We start from the raw sequence: 18,020 nt of genomic DNA, 5'->3' as shown, positions 1-18,020 counted from the left end.
TGTATGTGACAGAGAGAGAGAGAGAAGAAGGAAGGGAGCACAGTAGGTAAGAGCTATGAAATAGTGACAGGATCAGTGCACTGCAAATAATAGAGAGGAATGGAAACACTAAGATATCTGGGTACGAATGCATGAAACTAAAAAATATATGATATGGGGCTGGGACCCTAGCTCAATGTTAGAGCGCTTGTCTAGCACGTGTGAGGCACTGGGCTGGATTCTCACATATAAATAAATAAAATAAATGGTCCATCAACAGCCAAAAAAAAAAAAAAAAAAGATATAAAACACATTTCCAAAGTTAAGCCTCCTTTAACAGTTAAACACTACAAGTCAGTGAGATGCTGTTATTTTTTTCCTTTAAATGCACTTTCTCAATGAGCATATATTTCTCTAGAAACTCAAACAAAAGTTCGTTGACTGAAGTTTCCCAACTCGATGGGTAAGGCCGCCGCGAGGGCCTCGTGCTGGACCGAGGACGGCTTCCCCTGCGGAGGCCGTGCTCTGTTGGGGGAAACCCGACGCCTCCAGGCGGCCCAGTGCTGCCGCCGCCGCCAGGGGCGCGTCTACCGCTTTCTCGCTCCAGGCTCGGTTTCCGAAGAGCCTCCGGAGCCTCTGGCGCCGGCCCCAGACTCACACCGTCCACCTCTGCGAAGCGTAACTGCCCCGCAAGCTGCAGTCAACTTAGCTGGATCCACCTACCTTACCCGTCCCGCGGGTGCGGGCTCTGACCGCGCTGCGACCCCAGGACTACACTTCCCGGCGGCCCTAGCGCCCAGGCCGCTTCTGCGCCGACAGGGCCTTCCGGCTGTGGATTGGCTGCTACCGCGCCGTTCTGCGCAGAGGCTCTCGGTCCTATGGGCGGGGCCGGCCGGTGGTCGTGGATCTCGTGGGCTGGCGCGCAGCGCTGGGATTGGATGGTGATGGTGGGCGTGGCACTTAGGCTTAGATATTTAATAGGACATGTAGCATTTACTGTACTTCCAGGATTTTCTACACAGTAGGCCTTTTGTCATTCATTTTCTTCCAAAGATTATGTAATTTCAGTCTTGATTTGTTTCAAACCAGTGGTTATTTAGATGGGCCATAAATGGATCTCTGGATGTTTCATGCTATACTATTATCAAGATTTTTGTTATAATTTTGTCAAAAAGCATGGTTAGACATCCATTCTTTTTTTCCAGAACTGATTATAGAGACACATTTCTACATCTTATTTCTGCTCTTTGGAAAGTCGTGCTCAGCTACACCATGTAGCGTTTCAGGCTTGCATAATATCTATGCAGCTTATGGTCTGAGTAAAATGCTTCATATATATTAGGGTCAGTTTGTGCTTTTGATTCTTCAGGGTAAACTTTATTCAATAAAGAAAAGTTGCTGGTGAAAGTCTCCCCAATTTTTATAACACCGATAGTACAACAATCATCATAAGAAATCTGTAAACTGGTATACAACAAATTCTATTCCACAAATAATTATCCCGATGGCCAACGTTTGCCTAATATTTATTATAAAACAAATAAGCACTTTAGGTTTACAAACTTACTGATTCTCACACAATGAGGTAGAATTTCCACCTGTATTTCACAATGCATAAATATACTATCATAAAACATTAACAGTTTTTAAAACATAGATAAAAGATTTTGATTCCTAAAGATTAATAACAGTGCTTACATTTGGAAAGTGTACAGGGGTCAGGATAGGCATGAAACAAGAACTTAGGAATTTCTGATGTTTAAATCTTTTTTCACAAGAATTGTGTTTATGTATTATTTGCAATAAAAACTTTCCTAAAAAAGAAAAAAAAACAGATAAATGTACAAAGATATGTCTAGAAAAATTTTTATTTTTTAAAGGACATTGTTCATGACCTTCCCAACTTGGAGGCAAACAATCAAAGGTATTTGATAAATACAGCATCATAGGGAACCCAGTGAAGCCATTAACAGTTATAGGAGATCTATATACTGACAGGAAAATTTCTTTGGCACAGAAATGGTAGGTAAAAAATGTTATTATGGCATGTAAATATTTCATAAACACATATCATTGGATCCCACTGACAGTGGATTTTTTGATAGAAATAAAAGATTTTTCCCTTGTGCTTCTTTATATAACATAAAATTTTATGATATTTTCATAAAAGGGAAAGTAAGTCCATCTTTTTAAAACAAACAGATATAAATCTGTTATATAAAATATCAAATTTATATATTTAAATACTTTGAGTATCTGTAAGGGCAAATAAGGTCCTGAAACACAGGTCAATATTAATATAATGTGTCAATAACAGGAGGCAGTGCAAACATGTGGAATAAAGAAATTAATAAGAATTTGTGGTTAAATTATTGATTTAGACATATCCATACTTTTATAGTAAAATCTGAAATGGTTGCAAAGTTGATTCTGAATAAACTATGGTCGATTTAAGGAGATAAATTCACATGGTTACTTTCAAATAAGAACTTTTCTGATATTTACAATAAGGTTGTAAGTGTGGAATTTGGGAGGCTTAGTAAATTTTGTAGGCCATTGGTAGCTTTTCCTAACAATTACATTATAAGATGGTCTACTATTTTTTAACTCTCAGGTTTTAAAAAATCTGAACCATCAAAAAATCCTGTATGTATTTTTTTCCAGTCATAGAGTTAATCACCATTATGAATTCTCTGGTGTCGAATAAAGTTCCAACTCCTAGTAAAGGCCTTGCCACAGTTCTTGCATTCATAGGGTTTCTCACCTGTATGCATTTTCTTATGTATGGTGAAGTTTGAGTGGTAACTAAAGGTCATTCCACATTCTTTACATTCATAGGGTCTCCTACCAGTGTGAAATCTCTGGTGTTGAGAAAGGTATGAGTTACAACTAAAGGTCTTTCCACATTCCTTGCATTCATAGGGTTTTTCACCAGTGTGAATTCTCTGATGCTGAATGAGGCTTGAGCTCCTAATAAAGGCTTTTCCACATTCTTTGCATTCATAGGGCTTCTCTCCAATGTGAATTCTCTGATGTTGAACAAGTTTTGAGGTCTTATTAAAGGCCTTCCCACATTCCTTACATTCATAGAATTTCTCAGCAGTATGGATTCTCTGATGTTTTGTAAGATAGGACTTCCAACAAAATGCTTTTCCACACTGCTTACATTCATAGGGTTTTTCACCAGTATGGATTCTTTGATGTTGAGAAAAATATGACATCCAACTAAAAGCCTTCCCACATTGTCTACATTCATAAGGTTTCTCACCAGTGTGAATCCTCTGATGTCGCAGAAGATATGGGCCACAACTAAAGGACTGACCACATTCCTTACATTCATAGGGTTTCTCACTAGTGTGAGTTTTCTGATGTCTTGAAAGTGCTGAACTACAACTGAAGGCCTTCCCACAGTCCCTACAGTCATAGGGTTTCTCACCACTGTGAGTTCTCTGGTGTTGAGTAAGTTGTGATCCACGACTAAAAGCCTTCCCACATTCCTTACAGTAATATGGTTTCTCCTCATTTCCAGATCTGTGGTATAGAGTAAGAGATACCCGCTGATCAAAAGCAGGTACATCTTCACGGGTGATTATTACTTTGCTGAAATGTGCTTCTTGATAAGAATATGGTCCCTCAAACTGGTCTTTACATTCCCAAATATCTTGGACACTTGAGCATGGCCTTATAATTCCTTCCATGAACTCTAATGGGAATGATTTTACATTACTAATTTTTCCCTTTAAAGGTTGATTCTTGGATGCAGACTTCAATGGTTGATCTGAAATGAAATAAAAATAAAACATTTGCTCCTCTCTTAATTTGGGAGAAATAAAACTTCTATGGTTGGAAAGATAGAAACAAAAAATCTTTTCAAATAAACTAATAGTGAATAGTAAGGCACTATTGACTAGAGCTGTGCCTTTCAAAGAATGAATAAATCCATATAGGAAGATGAAAGAAATGAATAAGAGATTGTCAATGATTCTCAAACATTTGTATGACTGAATTATTTGGGAGGATTGACAAATATTTATTGTCCTACATGATCATCCAAATTGAAGGAAGGCTTGCTTGGTTATACATTTTTATAATATATTACCATACAGGTGTATTGTAAAAAGGAGAGGAATATCATACCTATGACATGAATTAAATAAGTAAAACCAGAGGATATTTCTGAGGTGAAAGGACAGAAAGCTTGCTAATAAATAATATATTGGAAATGATCTGAAGTTAGGCTGATAAAAGGTAGAAATCCAGACTGATTATAACCTAAGGGAAACCATCAAATGAGTCATGCAGGAATGGATGGACTTAGGGAAGACTGCCATGGTTGGACTTCAAAATATGTGAATTTCTTGAAAATGCTTTTTTTTCTTTAAGAATTCCATGAAACATTATTTGTGGAGCAATGGCTACATTGGTGACAGATGGTGGGAGAAATCTGTAAGTTCAGATAAGTGGGACAAAATAAAATGGGTGATGTGGTATAGTAAGAATATTAAAATTGGGTTGTTTTATATCCCAGCACTAAAATACAAGCTTAAATTTGGAGACAAATCACTGAGTCACTCTGAGATCCTCTGCAGTAAAGGATTAACCTAGCCTGAATAAAGGTTTGACCCTTGCCAGCCACTTGGTAGAGAAACTCTTAAGGCTTGAATATGTCCTCCCTGACAATATTATATTTACCTAGTGTCATGAGCATGCTACGTCATTAATATAGACCAAACACGTTTGTTTCTTTCCACATTTTCAGATTTTACTGAAGAATAATAAATTCTCAGGTACACCACTTTCATCAGTGGCAGTTCACTGAAAATTGTGGATCACCTGATAGTCATAAACTGGGCAATCACAATTTCATTTGTTCCAATCTTAATTTCTTTTTTTTTTAGATTTATAGGTTTTGCTTTTATTATTTTTTCTTAGTTTAATAGGTGGAGGTGGTATGTCTTGTTTTCCACATTTTTTATTGGTACATTGCAGATGTACATAATGTTGGGATTTGTTGTTACATATTTGTACATGCACACAATATAACAATATGATTTGGCCAGTATCACTTCTGGCATTTTCCCGTTCCTGCCCTCCCTCTAACCCCCTAGTCCCTTTCCTCTACTGAACTCCCTTTGATTTTTAGGAGATCTATACCACCTTCTTTTCCTTTTTCCTCTTTAGCTTCTGCATATGAGAGAAAACGTATGATCCTTGACCTTTTGAGTTTGACTTATTTTGCTCAACATGATGGTTTCTAGTTCCACCCATTTTCCTGCAAATGACATAATTTCATTTTATTTATGGCTGAATGGGGTCAGGAAGCCACTCTGTCCTGTCTTGGGATGCTCCTTCTTTTATGGGTCTTGAGTGAGTGGGTAGCATCATTTGGTGGTCTGGCATGTTTGATGAGCTCATGTTTTGTCTGATGTGAGTTTCATATGCGCATGTATCCATGTGCTTCTGATTAATTTTATAAGTTCAGAGGTGGTCATTTTTGGGGGGCAGGGGGTACTGGGGATTGACCATTGAGCTACATCCCCAGCCCTATTTTGTATTTCATTTAGAGACAAGGTCTCAATGAGTTGCTTAGCACTCACTTTTGCTGAAGCTGGCTTTGAACTTGTGATCCTCCTGCCTCATCCTCCTGAGCTGCTGGGATTATAAGCATGTGCCACTGCACCCAAGTACAGGTGGTTATCCTTACTAGCACAATTTATTTATCAGCTTATGCCTATGGTTATGGCAGGTAGATAGTGGTTATCTATTTGTACAAACAAGGTGTGGAATCATTACACCTCAGCCCTTAAACACAAAACAGAGCACCTTATAGCAAACTATTGCTTTACAAAATGGAGTAACAAAGGCTTAGGCACAGCCTGAAAACTTCCGTTCTATGCAGCATGGAGTAACTCAGAGCTTAAGTTACATAAAATAGTCTGTTAACATCTAATGAAAACCTTGGACACAAAAGCTTTGGTTGACAGTATTCCATGTGTATTGCCACATATTGTTTCAGAAAAAGTAAAAAGTGCTATCCATGTGATTCCCCTGAAAAAGGACAAATGATAGCTCATACCACATTATTCCTGGACCCTCTCCTATGTGCCCCTTCTTTGCTGATCTGAATCTCTATTCTTCCAGTGTAATAAACCATGAATGTGGTTAAAACAGCTTCAAGCAATCTGATAATACATCTAGTAAACTCCTGAATCTAAGAGTGGGCTTGGTAATCTCAAAAACTACAGCTGGTATCAAAAGGTGGGGTTGCTAAAATGATCCTGGCTCACTGACACATGGTGAAATCATGGCTTGGGACAAGGAAGGTTGAAAGAGCAGTTGACAAAATTTGGATTCTCAGTAACTAGTTAATCCAAAACTGGAATCGTAGTTACTCATGCTCAGCTGGTTATTAGAAGTAAAAAGTTATCAGTGAACTTCAGAAATAACAGATCCACTTCCTGATGAATTGGTTCACTACTTACTTTTTTTTTTGCCCATATACTTTTTAATACTTACAGTTTGGTAAAATCGTTTTCAATAGATTACATTAAAATATTTTAGGTGGCAACCCAGCAATTGCACAATCCACTACAAGATTTTAACATCTAAGCAACATAGCTTTGTCTTAGGCCTGAAAGCTCTTGAGCTGTCTTATAACTTCTCTGTCAACCAAGCAAGTCTACTTAAGTTTTTAAATTTCAAAAGGTTGCTTTTTATAAAAGGCACCTGAGCTTCTCTTAATTTTGATGACATGACATTTACTCTTTATTCTATAAACAGAACCTTTATGGCAGTGACTTTCACATAGATGAGATTTTTCTACATGCCTTTAAACAATACATTTGGCAGTTCTAACCTATACCTGAATAGTAGACAATTGTCTTGCACTCTGGGCTGGGGCCACAGGCAGAGCAGCCAAGGCCTTCACATACTTGCTGACCTAAGTGGACTGCTTTTTAAGCAGTAGGACATGCAACCAGACTTCTCTTTTTTCTCTTGCCTGCCAATGTAGTTCACAGCCCTAACAGCCAAAGGCTGTGTAATTTAATCACAATATTTTAAATGATGTTGTGTTCTTAGATGGCTCCCTAGACACATTAAGAAAAGCAAATTAAAATGAAATAAGCAAACTACAAAATAAATGCCTTTGTTATTGTGATCTAGAATCTGGGCCGAGCTTGCATTTCATCTATTCTGAGCTACAGCCACAGGGATGCTACCAAAGGAAAAAATTATGCTGAAACAGTTATGGAAATTAGAGTAAGGTGCAAGAGAATGGAGAAAGACAGAAATATAAAGGGGAGATTCAAGAGACTCATCAAACAGGGTAGAAATCTTTAAAGGTTTTTGTGTGTGTGTGTGTGTGTGTGTGTGTGCGCGCGCACATGCACGCATGCACTAGGGATGGAACCCAGGGCCTTATGCATGCTAAGCAAGTGCTCTACCACTGAGTTACACCCACACTCGTCTTTAAATTAAGAAATGGGATGAATAAGGTGGACATTGATGAAAAGCAAACAAACGTCTCAGTACAATACTACTGGAAGGAAGGTGGATCAGTAGGAGTCTGTGTTGGTCCTTCAACACTGATGGGTGATAAACAAAACTTGGGCTATTTATTATTCAAGAAGAACTTAAAATGCTGCAAGGCACAATCATTGTGTGATGCATACATATATCAAATTATGGTGTGATCAGACTCAACAGGGTAAAGATTGATGAAAGAGTCAGGGTCCCTCAGCCCAACCCCCAGCTAGGAATACAAAGGCTTTATGTACTCATAATGCACAAACACAAATTGACCAAGAGGTGAGGAAGAAACTTTTTGGAACTCCTTGACATGGAAACACAAAACAGAATGATTCAAACATCCACTAGAGAAACCCTATTGGGGGACAGAGTTAGAGTGTAAGGATATGAGAGCCACTGGTGGAACTGCTGAAACATGGATAAGAATTGGAATGAACAGACTTTACATTTTCTTTACCTAAATATATTAAATGACTAGACATTATATCTGACTGGGAATGCACTACCTAGTATTGTGAAACTATAAATTCAATATTTAAACACTACGGATTGCATATGCTAAATGGGAACCAACAGAACTGTCCAAGTTCATACAGGTTGATTTGACAGGATAGAATACTTTGTGGACAAAAAGTGATTACCAGTTTAATGACTTTGTTAGAAGCTTGGAAGTTCTCTAACCCCTCTGTGTGGAACATAGATGGGCCTATTATAAAAGTCAATGAATACCACCTTGCAGCAACTGATTTTAGATGAGATTTCCAGATCTTGAAGTACAGTATACACCAACTGAGAAACACTAGCTTCCATAATTGAAACTGCCCATGTGATTAAAGATCATAAAAATCATGAAACCTGAGATGCTCACACAGTCTTTGAGCTATTTGATTATGTCTTACAGTCTTTAAATATGTGTGCTTCTTATATTTGAAGTTCTTTGAAGCTTGTGGATCTGTTTTGTCAAATTTTCGGTCATTCTTATATTTTTTCTGCTGCCAGTTCTCTTTGGAGTATACTCCAAACACTTGTATATTAGGTTGCCTAAGTTATTCCAAAAGTCACATCCACTCATTCCTCTTTTGCATTTCAGTTGCTGCTTTCCAGTTCACCAACCTTTTCTGAACATGAAATATTGAATCCACTGTACAACCCAATGCAGGCTTTTTGTTTTTCTACTCTAGAAACAATATGGGTGCTTAAAAGGATGTTCTACGTCTGGCTCAACTTTTGAACACTTGGAATATAGTTATAACTTTAAAAATGTCTTCTAATATTTACCATTTCTTGGTTGGTTTTAACAAAAATTGTCCTCATTATGGATCCTTTTTCTATCTTGGCATACACAGTAATCTTGTATTGAACATGAGGCATTGTGAATTGTCTTGTTGAGTACTAGATTTTGTATTCCTTTAAATAAGCTTTGAGATCATTAAATTACTTGAAAGTTGTCACCTGATCCTTTTAGATCTTTCTTTTAGAGTAGTTCCATGGCCTGACAGTTGAGGTAAGACACTGTGGAGCAGTCTCATCAGTGCATGAAAAGTTGTAAGGCTTTTCAGTCTGTCTGGATAGTGGGAGCAGGTATTTTCCTGGCTGTGTGAGTGCTGGGCATAGGTCCTTCTAGTCCTTCCAAATGGTTCTGGAAGCCTCAGGTATTTCCCCATCTGCTTACCAGTAATCTGTTGAACTCTCAAAGGAGCCCTTCTGCAGATCTTTAGTCTTCCCTCACTCTGCAGCTCATCCTTTTGTGCTCCTCTGAACATGTGCTGCCTGATCACCCTGGACTCAGCTCCGTCTTCTCTACTCATGGAATTTGTTGGGCTCTTCCAACTTCTCTGAGCTGCATCCTAAGACTCACTCTCTCAACAAAGCAAGATGGGGCAATCACAGTGCCTTATTGGTTTCCTGTCTGTCGAGAATCACTGTCTTTATTCCTTGGAATCCAGACATGTTCCTGAAAAACTACTGTTGCATGTACTTTAAAATTTTGAGATGCAAGAGAATAAAACAAGTTCTTATTGCTCTGTTTGCAGGTAGTCTCTCCAGTCTCTTGCCATTACATGGAGGGGTTCCCCTAAATCCATTAACTTATTACACATATTTAGAAGAGTTGTTCTAACATTCTGTCTGCTAATTCCATCTGTCACTTCTGTTGACTATTTTGACTATTTATGCTATTTTTCTTCTTTTTCAACATCTAGTGTTTTATAATTGAATGCTAGAAATCGAGAATATTATATTGTCAAATGCTTAACTTTGCTAATTTTTTTTTTTAGTTGTAGGTGGACACAGTATCTTATTTATTTATTTTTATGTGGTGTTGAGGATCGAACCTAGTGCCTCACACATGCGAGGCAAGCACTGTACCACTCACTGAGCTACAACCCCAGCCCAACTTTGCTAATTTTTATCAAAGATTTTTGTATTCTGTTCTAGTAGACAGGTGATTTAAGGATGTTTGATCCTTTCATGGATTTTATTAAGCTCTGTTAGGGTAGGGCTAGGATAGATTTTTCTATAGAATACTTTAATTCTATACTAGGGAGTGCACATTCTGGTTCTCATTTCTATGCTATCTTCTGGAACTGTTCAGATTACAGCTTGCTGCCATTCTTTGGCTGGCCTTGATGTGGCTTAATTCTATGTATGTTTGCTTTAGCATTCAGCAACAGTTTCATAGGAATCATTATATAGACTTCTGGAGTTCTTAGAGTATTTTTCTCTAGTTTTCTCGTAGTCCATTTTATTTATTTTTTTTTTTTTTGAGATAGAGTTTAGCTATGTTGCTCAGATTGGCTTCAAACTTGTGGTTCCCTATCTCAGCCTTCCATGTAGCTGGGATTAGGCACACCTCAGAATACATGTTAAAGTCTTTACCCACACCTTTTGCTCATTTCAACCTAATTGAGGTAAGAAATTCTTCCATCATAACAGCAACCATAGAAGGGCTATTTATTTATACGCTAGATATTTTACATTTCTTATTATGTAATCACAGAATGAGTTAACTTTTTCCTTTTTGCACAAAAGGAATAGGGCTGTACATTCAGGAGGTCTGCAAGACCTTAAGATAAGTGATTCACTAGAATGACTCAGGACTCAGAACAGTTATACTCATGGATTCAGTTTATTACAGAGAAATTATACAGATTAAACTCAACACACGTGCACACGCGCGCGCGCGCACACACACACACACACACACACACACACAGAAGGGTCCAGGAGAATTCCAGGCATGAACTTCCAGGGCTACTGGCACCAATCAATGTAGAACTATCTTACTATGTCTGAGGCCTTTCTTCTGGAATCTGCCCCATAGCCACCAAGAGCTAAGAAGCACTTGAGGTGATTCTAAATTTGGTCCTAGGAGAAAAGGCGCCGTCTACTGGTGACTTGGAGGAGTACCTTTTTGTATTCCTCCAGTAGCTAAGAAAATACTTAAATACAAATGTAGATGCAATAATTTTCAAGGGAGTAAAAGAAGACTGGTTGGTTAAAAAAGTAAAAGTGATCCATAGATCAAGGTCTACAAGGCTCACCTTCCAGACTCAAAGGTGTCACCTCCTCACAGATAGATGGATTACCACCTGTACTGCTCTTCTTCAACACTCTTGATTTCTGCCACTTATGTAAGGACTGGCTTTTAGCTGGCACTGGACCATCTGTCCAGGGCTCATGCCCTTGCTCCAATAAGGTGATCACAGCTGGTTTAGAAATAGAAAGTCCTGTTTACAGGAAAAAAAAACAGTTATGCTGGGATGTCCCAGAATTCATTTCTAGTCATTTGTTAAAGAAATAAGTGAAATTATAGGAAGAGACACAGAAAACCAGAAAAATTTCCACTGTAATGAAGCCACCTATTTCCATCTCCACAAAGTTCAAACTCTGTGAGTGGAAAGCACAAATTCAGAGTTATTTTAAAGGCAGCTAAATAATTCACAATGTAGAAAGCAGACATTCCTAACAGATCTTGAAATCTGTGGGGCAGATAGCCTTACCCACTGACACCAGGTTGCTGTAGTTCTCCAGCATCACATCTCTGTATAAAACTCTTTGCACAGAGTCCAGGTATTCCCACTCCTCTTGGGAGAAGTCTACAGTAACATCACTGAACACCACCACCCTCTGAAACGGCAAACATGAAGAGGCAGAAGGCAACAGTGTGCACAGAGAAGTAAGACAAGCAGAATGAAATGGGGAACTATTATGTGACAAAAATCTGGAGATGGGGAAATCTAAGGAAATGAGTGACTGAAGCAGGTTTTCGGGTCCTCAAACATTCCATTTCTCCAAGCAATTTTTTTACAAATGGGTATTTACACAATCCAGACATGTCTCAGTATGTGCAAAATCAAACTGTGGAATCTCATATAACAAAAAAAGTAGCATATGTGCAGGCAACCCAACAAAATTCGTGGCAAAATAAGTTCTAATAAGTATTTCTTTTCCCTTCTTTCTCGATGCCTTAGAAAGGACAAATTCTGAGATTCTTTACAAAATTACATCAAAAATAAAGTTTTTATAATACCTGGTATAGGGGCTGGGGTTGTGGCTCAGTGGTAGAGCACTTGCCTAGCAAGTGCAAGGCCCTGGGTTCGATCCTCAGCATCACATATAAATAAAGGTATCATGTGCAACTACATCTAAATAAATAAATAAATATTAAAAAAATAATACCTGGTATAAAAACAAAAACCTAAAACTCCCAGGGAGAAAAACAGGTTCAATAATAGATGCAGAGGTGGCATGGCAAGGGGCTTCCTAAGAGACTCCTATAGAAAGGCAGACAGAGGAGCAACTCTTCTAATATCCCATGCCCAAACCATCAACCTTGTGAGCATGTTGAATAAAGACATTTCTAGATATGTACAGACTAAATGATATGTACCCCCTTCTTGGAGAGCTGTTGGAATACTAGTTCCATCATCACAAGGAGGTGAAACAAGAATGAGAAGACAAAAGATCTTCCATTCCCCAAAGAGGAAGTGTCACTGGGGTTACTGAATCAAAGACCTAGTATAATATGTAAAAGTGAATCTCAGATTAAAATCCTGTAACAGCCAAACATCAGTTAGTCAAATCACTTTGGGTCATCCCAAAAGGCTTTAAAAGGCACGTTTTAGAAGAAAAGCAAAAGAATTAATGTATGTGTCCATGAGGAAAATGTCATTAATAGGCATATGACAGTATTGATGTATTACTAGAAAAACTGACACACATGATGAGTTTCTTTTAAAAACATGGCAATAAACTCCAGGTACTGTGATAAGATGTGTCATGCCCTTTCTGAGGTAAAGACAAACTGTGACTTAGTGGCTGCTGAAATAGGCACCAATCAGAATTTATTGGACAAATCTGTAATACTGAAATATTTACCAGTCACTGCCTGAATGGAGTAAGTAATTTTTATAATATTGGGTCTGGGGGCTTAAATGGATGGGACCACAGCATTAGGTTTGTAGGATCCACCATGAGGCACCATTTCTACTTTCCAAGATTAATAAGAAGTCAAATTATGCAGTTAAAGGGCAGAGTACTGGAGGTAAACACCCCTCCTCCAAATAGGTCTTAGATATTAGGCCTCAATCTTTAAAAGCCCTATTTTAATTTATATCAGGTCACTGTGATAGGCAGAGAATAATGGCCCCTTAAAGACATCCATTCCCTAGTCCCTGGAAACTATGAAAATGTTACTTAGTAAAGGGACTTTTCTAGATGTGATAAAATTAAGGCTGTTGGGATGGAGATTATGTGGGTTATATAGGTGGGCACAATGTGATTGTTAGGCCTTTTAGTCAAGAGAAAGAAAGAATGGTCAGAGTCAGGGGAAGACTTCAAGATGCTATGCTGCTGGCCAGGAGAATGAGGCAGTAAGCCAAGGAATATGAGCGGCCTCTAGAAGATGGTAAAGGCAAGGAGACAGATCCGCCCATACAGGCTCCAGAGGGCATGAGACTGTGGATACACTGAAAGTCACATGGGAATTCTGATCTCCACAAGTAGAAGATAAAAAATTTTGTCTTTTAAGCCAATGTTTGTAGTAATTACAGAAATAATCAGAAACAAATATAACCACATTAACTATTTTAACTGGAGGTAAAGGTCCACAGGACGCCATTTTGCTAAGACTAATAATGTAAATGCCAGACTTGATTTTAATTTACAGCTTACTAGGTTGGAGCACCCATGCCTGTTATGGTATGTTTTGGGGCAATGGGTGCTAAGACTGTGAGGAATTTATAAAACAAATACATCTATGGTTAAGTGAGGCATGCCTCTTCTCTATTTTGTATTCAGTGACTCCCTTACAATTATAGGGAGTACCTTGTTTAATTTTGAAGCAATTCCAAGTATGACTATAGTTTGAGCTCCAATATTGATTTTCAGTCCCACAGATTTGCCAATTTTCTCTGTGCATTGTGATAAATATTAAAAGTTAACTTTGTTGTGAAAGTGCAAAAGCTACATATTTTCATCTTTTTTGTTGTATAAATTCTTTTAGTGTGTTTAGTTTCCATTGGGCTTCTGTTTGTGAACTTCTGTTTTAGTTCTCTACTTTCTCTCCCCATATCCAGGTTTAGTTCATACATCTATCATTTAGAAAAAATTATTGTCCCCCCCCCCCTTTGGCTACTGGACATATATTCTAGGGGAGAGGGGCTTTACTCTGCTTACTTCATTAATTTCTTCTTCCACAGTCTCAAATCAGCAGCTGTGATAATGTGTTAATTCAACTTCTGTGACAGTGGTTGAATTAACCACTTGGCTGTGCCACAGTACCATGAGTAAGGTTTCCCCCATAACCCAAACAGAATCCCTGGAAGATTTTTTTTGGGGGGGGATGCTCTACCACTGAGCTATATCTCAGCCCTTTTCTTATTTATTTATTTTTTTTAGATAGGATCTCACTAAGTTGCCCAGGCTGTCTTTGAATTTGTGATTCTCCTGCCTCAGCCTCCCCAGTTGCTGAGATTGCAGGCCTTGCTACTGTGCCTGGCTGCAGGATTTTTAAATAGAAATTGACACACTGATTCTAAAATGTATAATATTGATCAAATGAAACATTGTTCAAAATATTAACAGTAGTTGCTTACAGATTGGGATTTTTAACAATCTTTGTTAGTTTGTATATTTTCCAATCTCTAAAAAGATGCTTACAATAACCAAAGAATGGAAATCCAAATGACTGCCAACATCAGAACTGGACAGCCCATACCTGCTGAACCCTCACCCAGCATGGTGAGGCCCTGGGTTCAATCTCTAGCACTGCAAACAAAAAACAAACAAACAAAATGAACAGAGCATATTTTCAAACAATAACACACAGCAAGGAAGATGTGTGAATTTCAAGTAAATACAGCAACATGAATGATGCTGAAACAAAATATAGACATAAAGGAACCAGACACAAAAGAGCATACACTACTTGATTCTATTTATATGAAGTTCAGAAACCAATTTAATGGTAGAAGTCAGAACAAGTTACCCTTGCGGGGCAGGGAAAAGTGGTGGGAAAGTAGAAGTAGGAATGAAATTTGGTAATTTTTCCCTTTTTTTTAATTTTAAAATTTGCTCCAATTAGTAATACATGACAGCTGAATTATTTTGACAAACTGTACACAAACGGAGCACAACTTTTCATTCCTCTGGCTGTGATGCAGTCACACCTGTAGTATAATCATACATGTAAAGAGAGTAATAATATCTGTCTCATTGCACCATGCAGTAATTTTCTCTTACTTGATCTGAGTGATGTTACCAGGAATCAGGTTAGTGAAAATTCACCACACATTCATATACTTGCACTTTTTTTCTACTTTTGTTAGTATTCAATAAAAACTTAAAGGAAACCAAGATGAAGGAATAATAATACATACTGATGTAGAAACAAGGAATTAAGAGTCAAGGAAACTGTTTACTGCTAGGAAAGCTGCAAAGTGGCACAACTATTTGAAGTACTTGGCAATTAAATAAAAAAAAGCTGACACAGGCAGGCATATTCTATTACCCAGCAATTCCATCCTAAATGTATAATCCTAGAGAAATGTGAATTCCTGTTCATTGCTAGTTATGTGCAAAAATGTTCTAGCAGCATTATATGGAATAGCCCAAAATTGGGAGGGGGGGGCAAGTAATCATCAACAATGTAAAGGACATATAAATTAACTGATTTCATGTAAGGGTATGCTACTCAACAAAATGAAAAAAAAAAAACCAGATTTAATTATAATGTTAAAAGTAGCATAATATGAAAGGATAGAAACGGTTACATAAAGTTAACAAAAAGAATAAATGGTATCATTTACTGAGGCATATCATAAAGTTAACAAAAAGTAAAAACACATGTTATCATTTATTGATGCAAACTTGGTAGGTAAAACTATAATGAAAAAACTGATTATCATAAAACGTGTCAGAGGGAAGAAGGGTCTTGATTGGGTTACTGAAGTGTTTGCAGTCTTCTGTATTGCCAGGGCCAATGGTTACCGGAGTGTGCTCTGTATTTCTTTTTTATTTTTTATTTTATTTATTTATTTGTTTGTTTATTTTTATGTGGTGCTGAGGATCGAACCCAGGGGCTCAGGAGTGCAAGAGGTGCTCTACCACTAAGCTAGAGCCCCAGCCCTACTCTGTATTTCTTAGTAAATTCTCCATATGTTTTATAATGAAAGCAAAAAAAAAAAAAAAAAAAAATCATTGCACAAAGAAATATTATGTGACTATGAAAACGTTGATTTCATTAAGTATTTAAAGACAAAGTTACAATGTAAATTTAAACAATACTGTTGATTATAAAACCATAAAAATAGTATAAGTATACACACTAGAATGAAATAAAACTACATCAAAATATTAATGGTGATCGTTTGGAGACTGGAATTCTAACATTCTTCTTTGTTATGTTGTGTATTTTCCAAATCCTCGAAAAAGACAATATAATTTTATAATAAAAATCAATAAACTGAAAAGACGAGAGGCTAAATCCCAAACTCTGGTCAAATTATGGTGGAACGCTGGGGTCGGGTGCGATGCACGGGGCCTTCACCCCCCGAACATCGTTCCCCACAGTAAACACTAGAAATCGGGTCACTCGGTCCCACTTAACTCCAGGGTAAATCGGGCAAGACTTTTAAGCAAGCAAGCAAATCAAAACAGAAAAATCGACAGCCACAATAAAGAAAGCCAGAAAAGGCCCAGCTACCTGGTAGGTGGCAGCCATTATTCCTCCTCGGCGCCGCGCGGAGCGGAACCCGAACGGAGAAAGAATCCCTGAGACGTCAGGTTTTTCTTGGGAGTCCAACCCACCAGATCGGAAATCACCTCAGCTCCAGCACCCACCCCGAGGCCCACGGCTCCCACAGGGTCCCACGGTGCGACCGGCCCGCCAACTCCAGCATCCCACGCACAGGAGTCCAGAGGTCACGGCGAGGGCAGGCCCCGCTCCAGGCCCCGCCCCGCAGGACACCCACCTTCTCGCCCCGCCTCCACGCACACCCACCACGCCGCGCAGCCCCGCCCCACTGCACGCCCGCTCCACGCCCCACCTCACGGCTCCCGCGGCTCGGCACACCCGCGTCCCCGTCTAAGCCCCGCCCCATGCACGCCCACGTGCTCGCCTTCGCCCCGCCCCGCCCCCCGCAGAGCCAGCTCTCCCTGCACTAGCACGGCCCTGTCAGTTAGCAGTGCAGACCCCCAGCGCCTGTCTCGGTGAGGGGAACCCTGGGCCCGGCTTTCACCTCTGCCAGGTCTGGTCAGCGCCCGGCACCTGGAGGGAAACAGTGCAGGGCGGGGCCCGGGCTCCTAACCCACGCCGCCCTAGAGTCCTTCAGGCGCCGCCCTTGCTCCGCCGCGGCGCCCCTACCCCGGCCTCCCCGAGGCTCTGGAAGACTGGCGGGCGCGGGCGGACGGGACGCGGGCGGACGGGGCGCGGCCCGGGCCGCTAGATCTGCAGGGCCTTGAAGGCTGCGGGAGCGGCTTGTGCGCGGGCGGCAGGCCGGACTCCCAGCAGTTGCCCATCTGGGCCTCCGTGGGCCTGCCCGGCCCTGAGAGGGTCAGCAGTCCGGCCCGGCTCGCGAGGACGTGCGCAATACGGAGGCCCTTCTCCCGGGCTCCGGCGGGGCTGTGTGGACCGGGTGGGCGAAGGGACGGGGGCCGGCAGCCTCGAGCTTGGGCCTGGAGGAGTGCGGCGGGGCAAGGCTGAGTGTTTTCTAGTGAGTCGGAGTTTGGGTGCCGGGAAGTAGGAAACTGCGGGGAGGCAGAGCGGGCGACGGGATCGCGGGCAACTGCCAGGTGGGAGACTGGGGCGCCTCGGTCCAGAGGCTCCCTAGCCCGCACTTCAAAGTTTTAATGGGAGAAGCATATTTGGACTCAAATCTGAAGGAGATAATAAAGAATAAGGCAATCTCAATAATTGATATTATCTGTCCATACCAAGCCTCCAGAAATTCATGGATTGCAGTTTAGGTTTACCTACACAGGCACTGGTTCTTGCAGATATTTTTGCACAC

The 18,020-nt window shown here is 39.9% G+C and overlaps 1 protein-coding gene across 3 annotated transcripts; it reads right to left on the bottom strand.

Annotated features, from left to right (window-relative positions):
- Nucleotides 1–1,776: 1,776 nt before the first annotated feature.
- LOC114104752 (zinc finger protein 383-like) lies at nucleotides 1,777–16,926 on the bottom strand. Of its 3 annotated transcripts, XM_071602543.1 has the most exons (5): nucleotides 16,715–16,926; nucleotides 14,671–14,778; nucleotides 11,511–11,637; nucleotides 11,052–11,237; nucleotides 1,777–3,757 (listed from the first exon to the last, which is right to left on the bottom strand). In XM_071602543.1, exons 3-5 carry the CDS (start codon nucleotides 11,542–11,544, stop codon nucleotides 2,652–2,654), a joined length of 1,326 nt encoding a protein of 441 aa, XP_071458644.1. In that variant the 5' UTR covers nucleotides 11,545–11,637; nucleotides 14,671–14,778; nucleotides 16,715–16,926; the 3' UTR covers nucleotides 1,777–2,651. The 3 variants fall into 3 exon arrangements, with proteins under 3 accessions (XP_071458644.1, XP_071458642.1, XP_071458643.1); XM_071602541.1 differs by lacking the exon at nucleotides 14,671–14,778; XM_071602542.1 differs by lacking the exon at nucleotides 16,715–16,926 and having other exon boundaries at nucleotides 14,671–16,178.
- Nucleotides 16,927–18,020: the final 1,094 nt, after the last annotated feature.

Source organism: Marmota flaviventris, chromosome 16 (assembly GCF_047511675.1).
Source record: "Marmota flaviventris isolate mMarFla1 chromosome 16, mMarFla1.hap1, whole genome shotgun sequence".
In the NCBI taxonomy this organism is placed as follows: Eukaryota; Metazoa; Chordata; class Mammalia; order Rodentia; family Sciuridae; genus Marmota; species Marmota flaviventris.
This window is presented reverse-complemented; position numbering and strand designations above follow the sequence as displayed.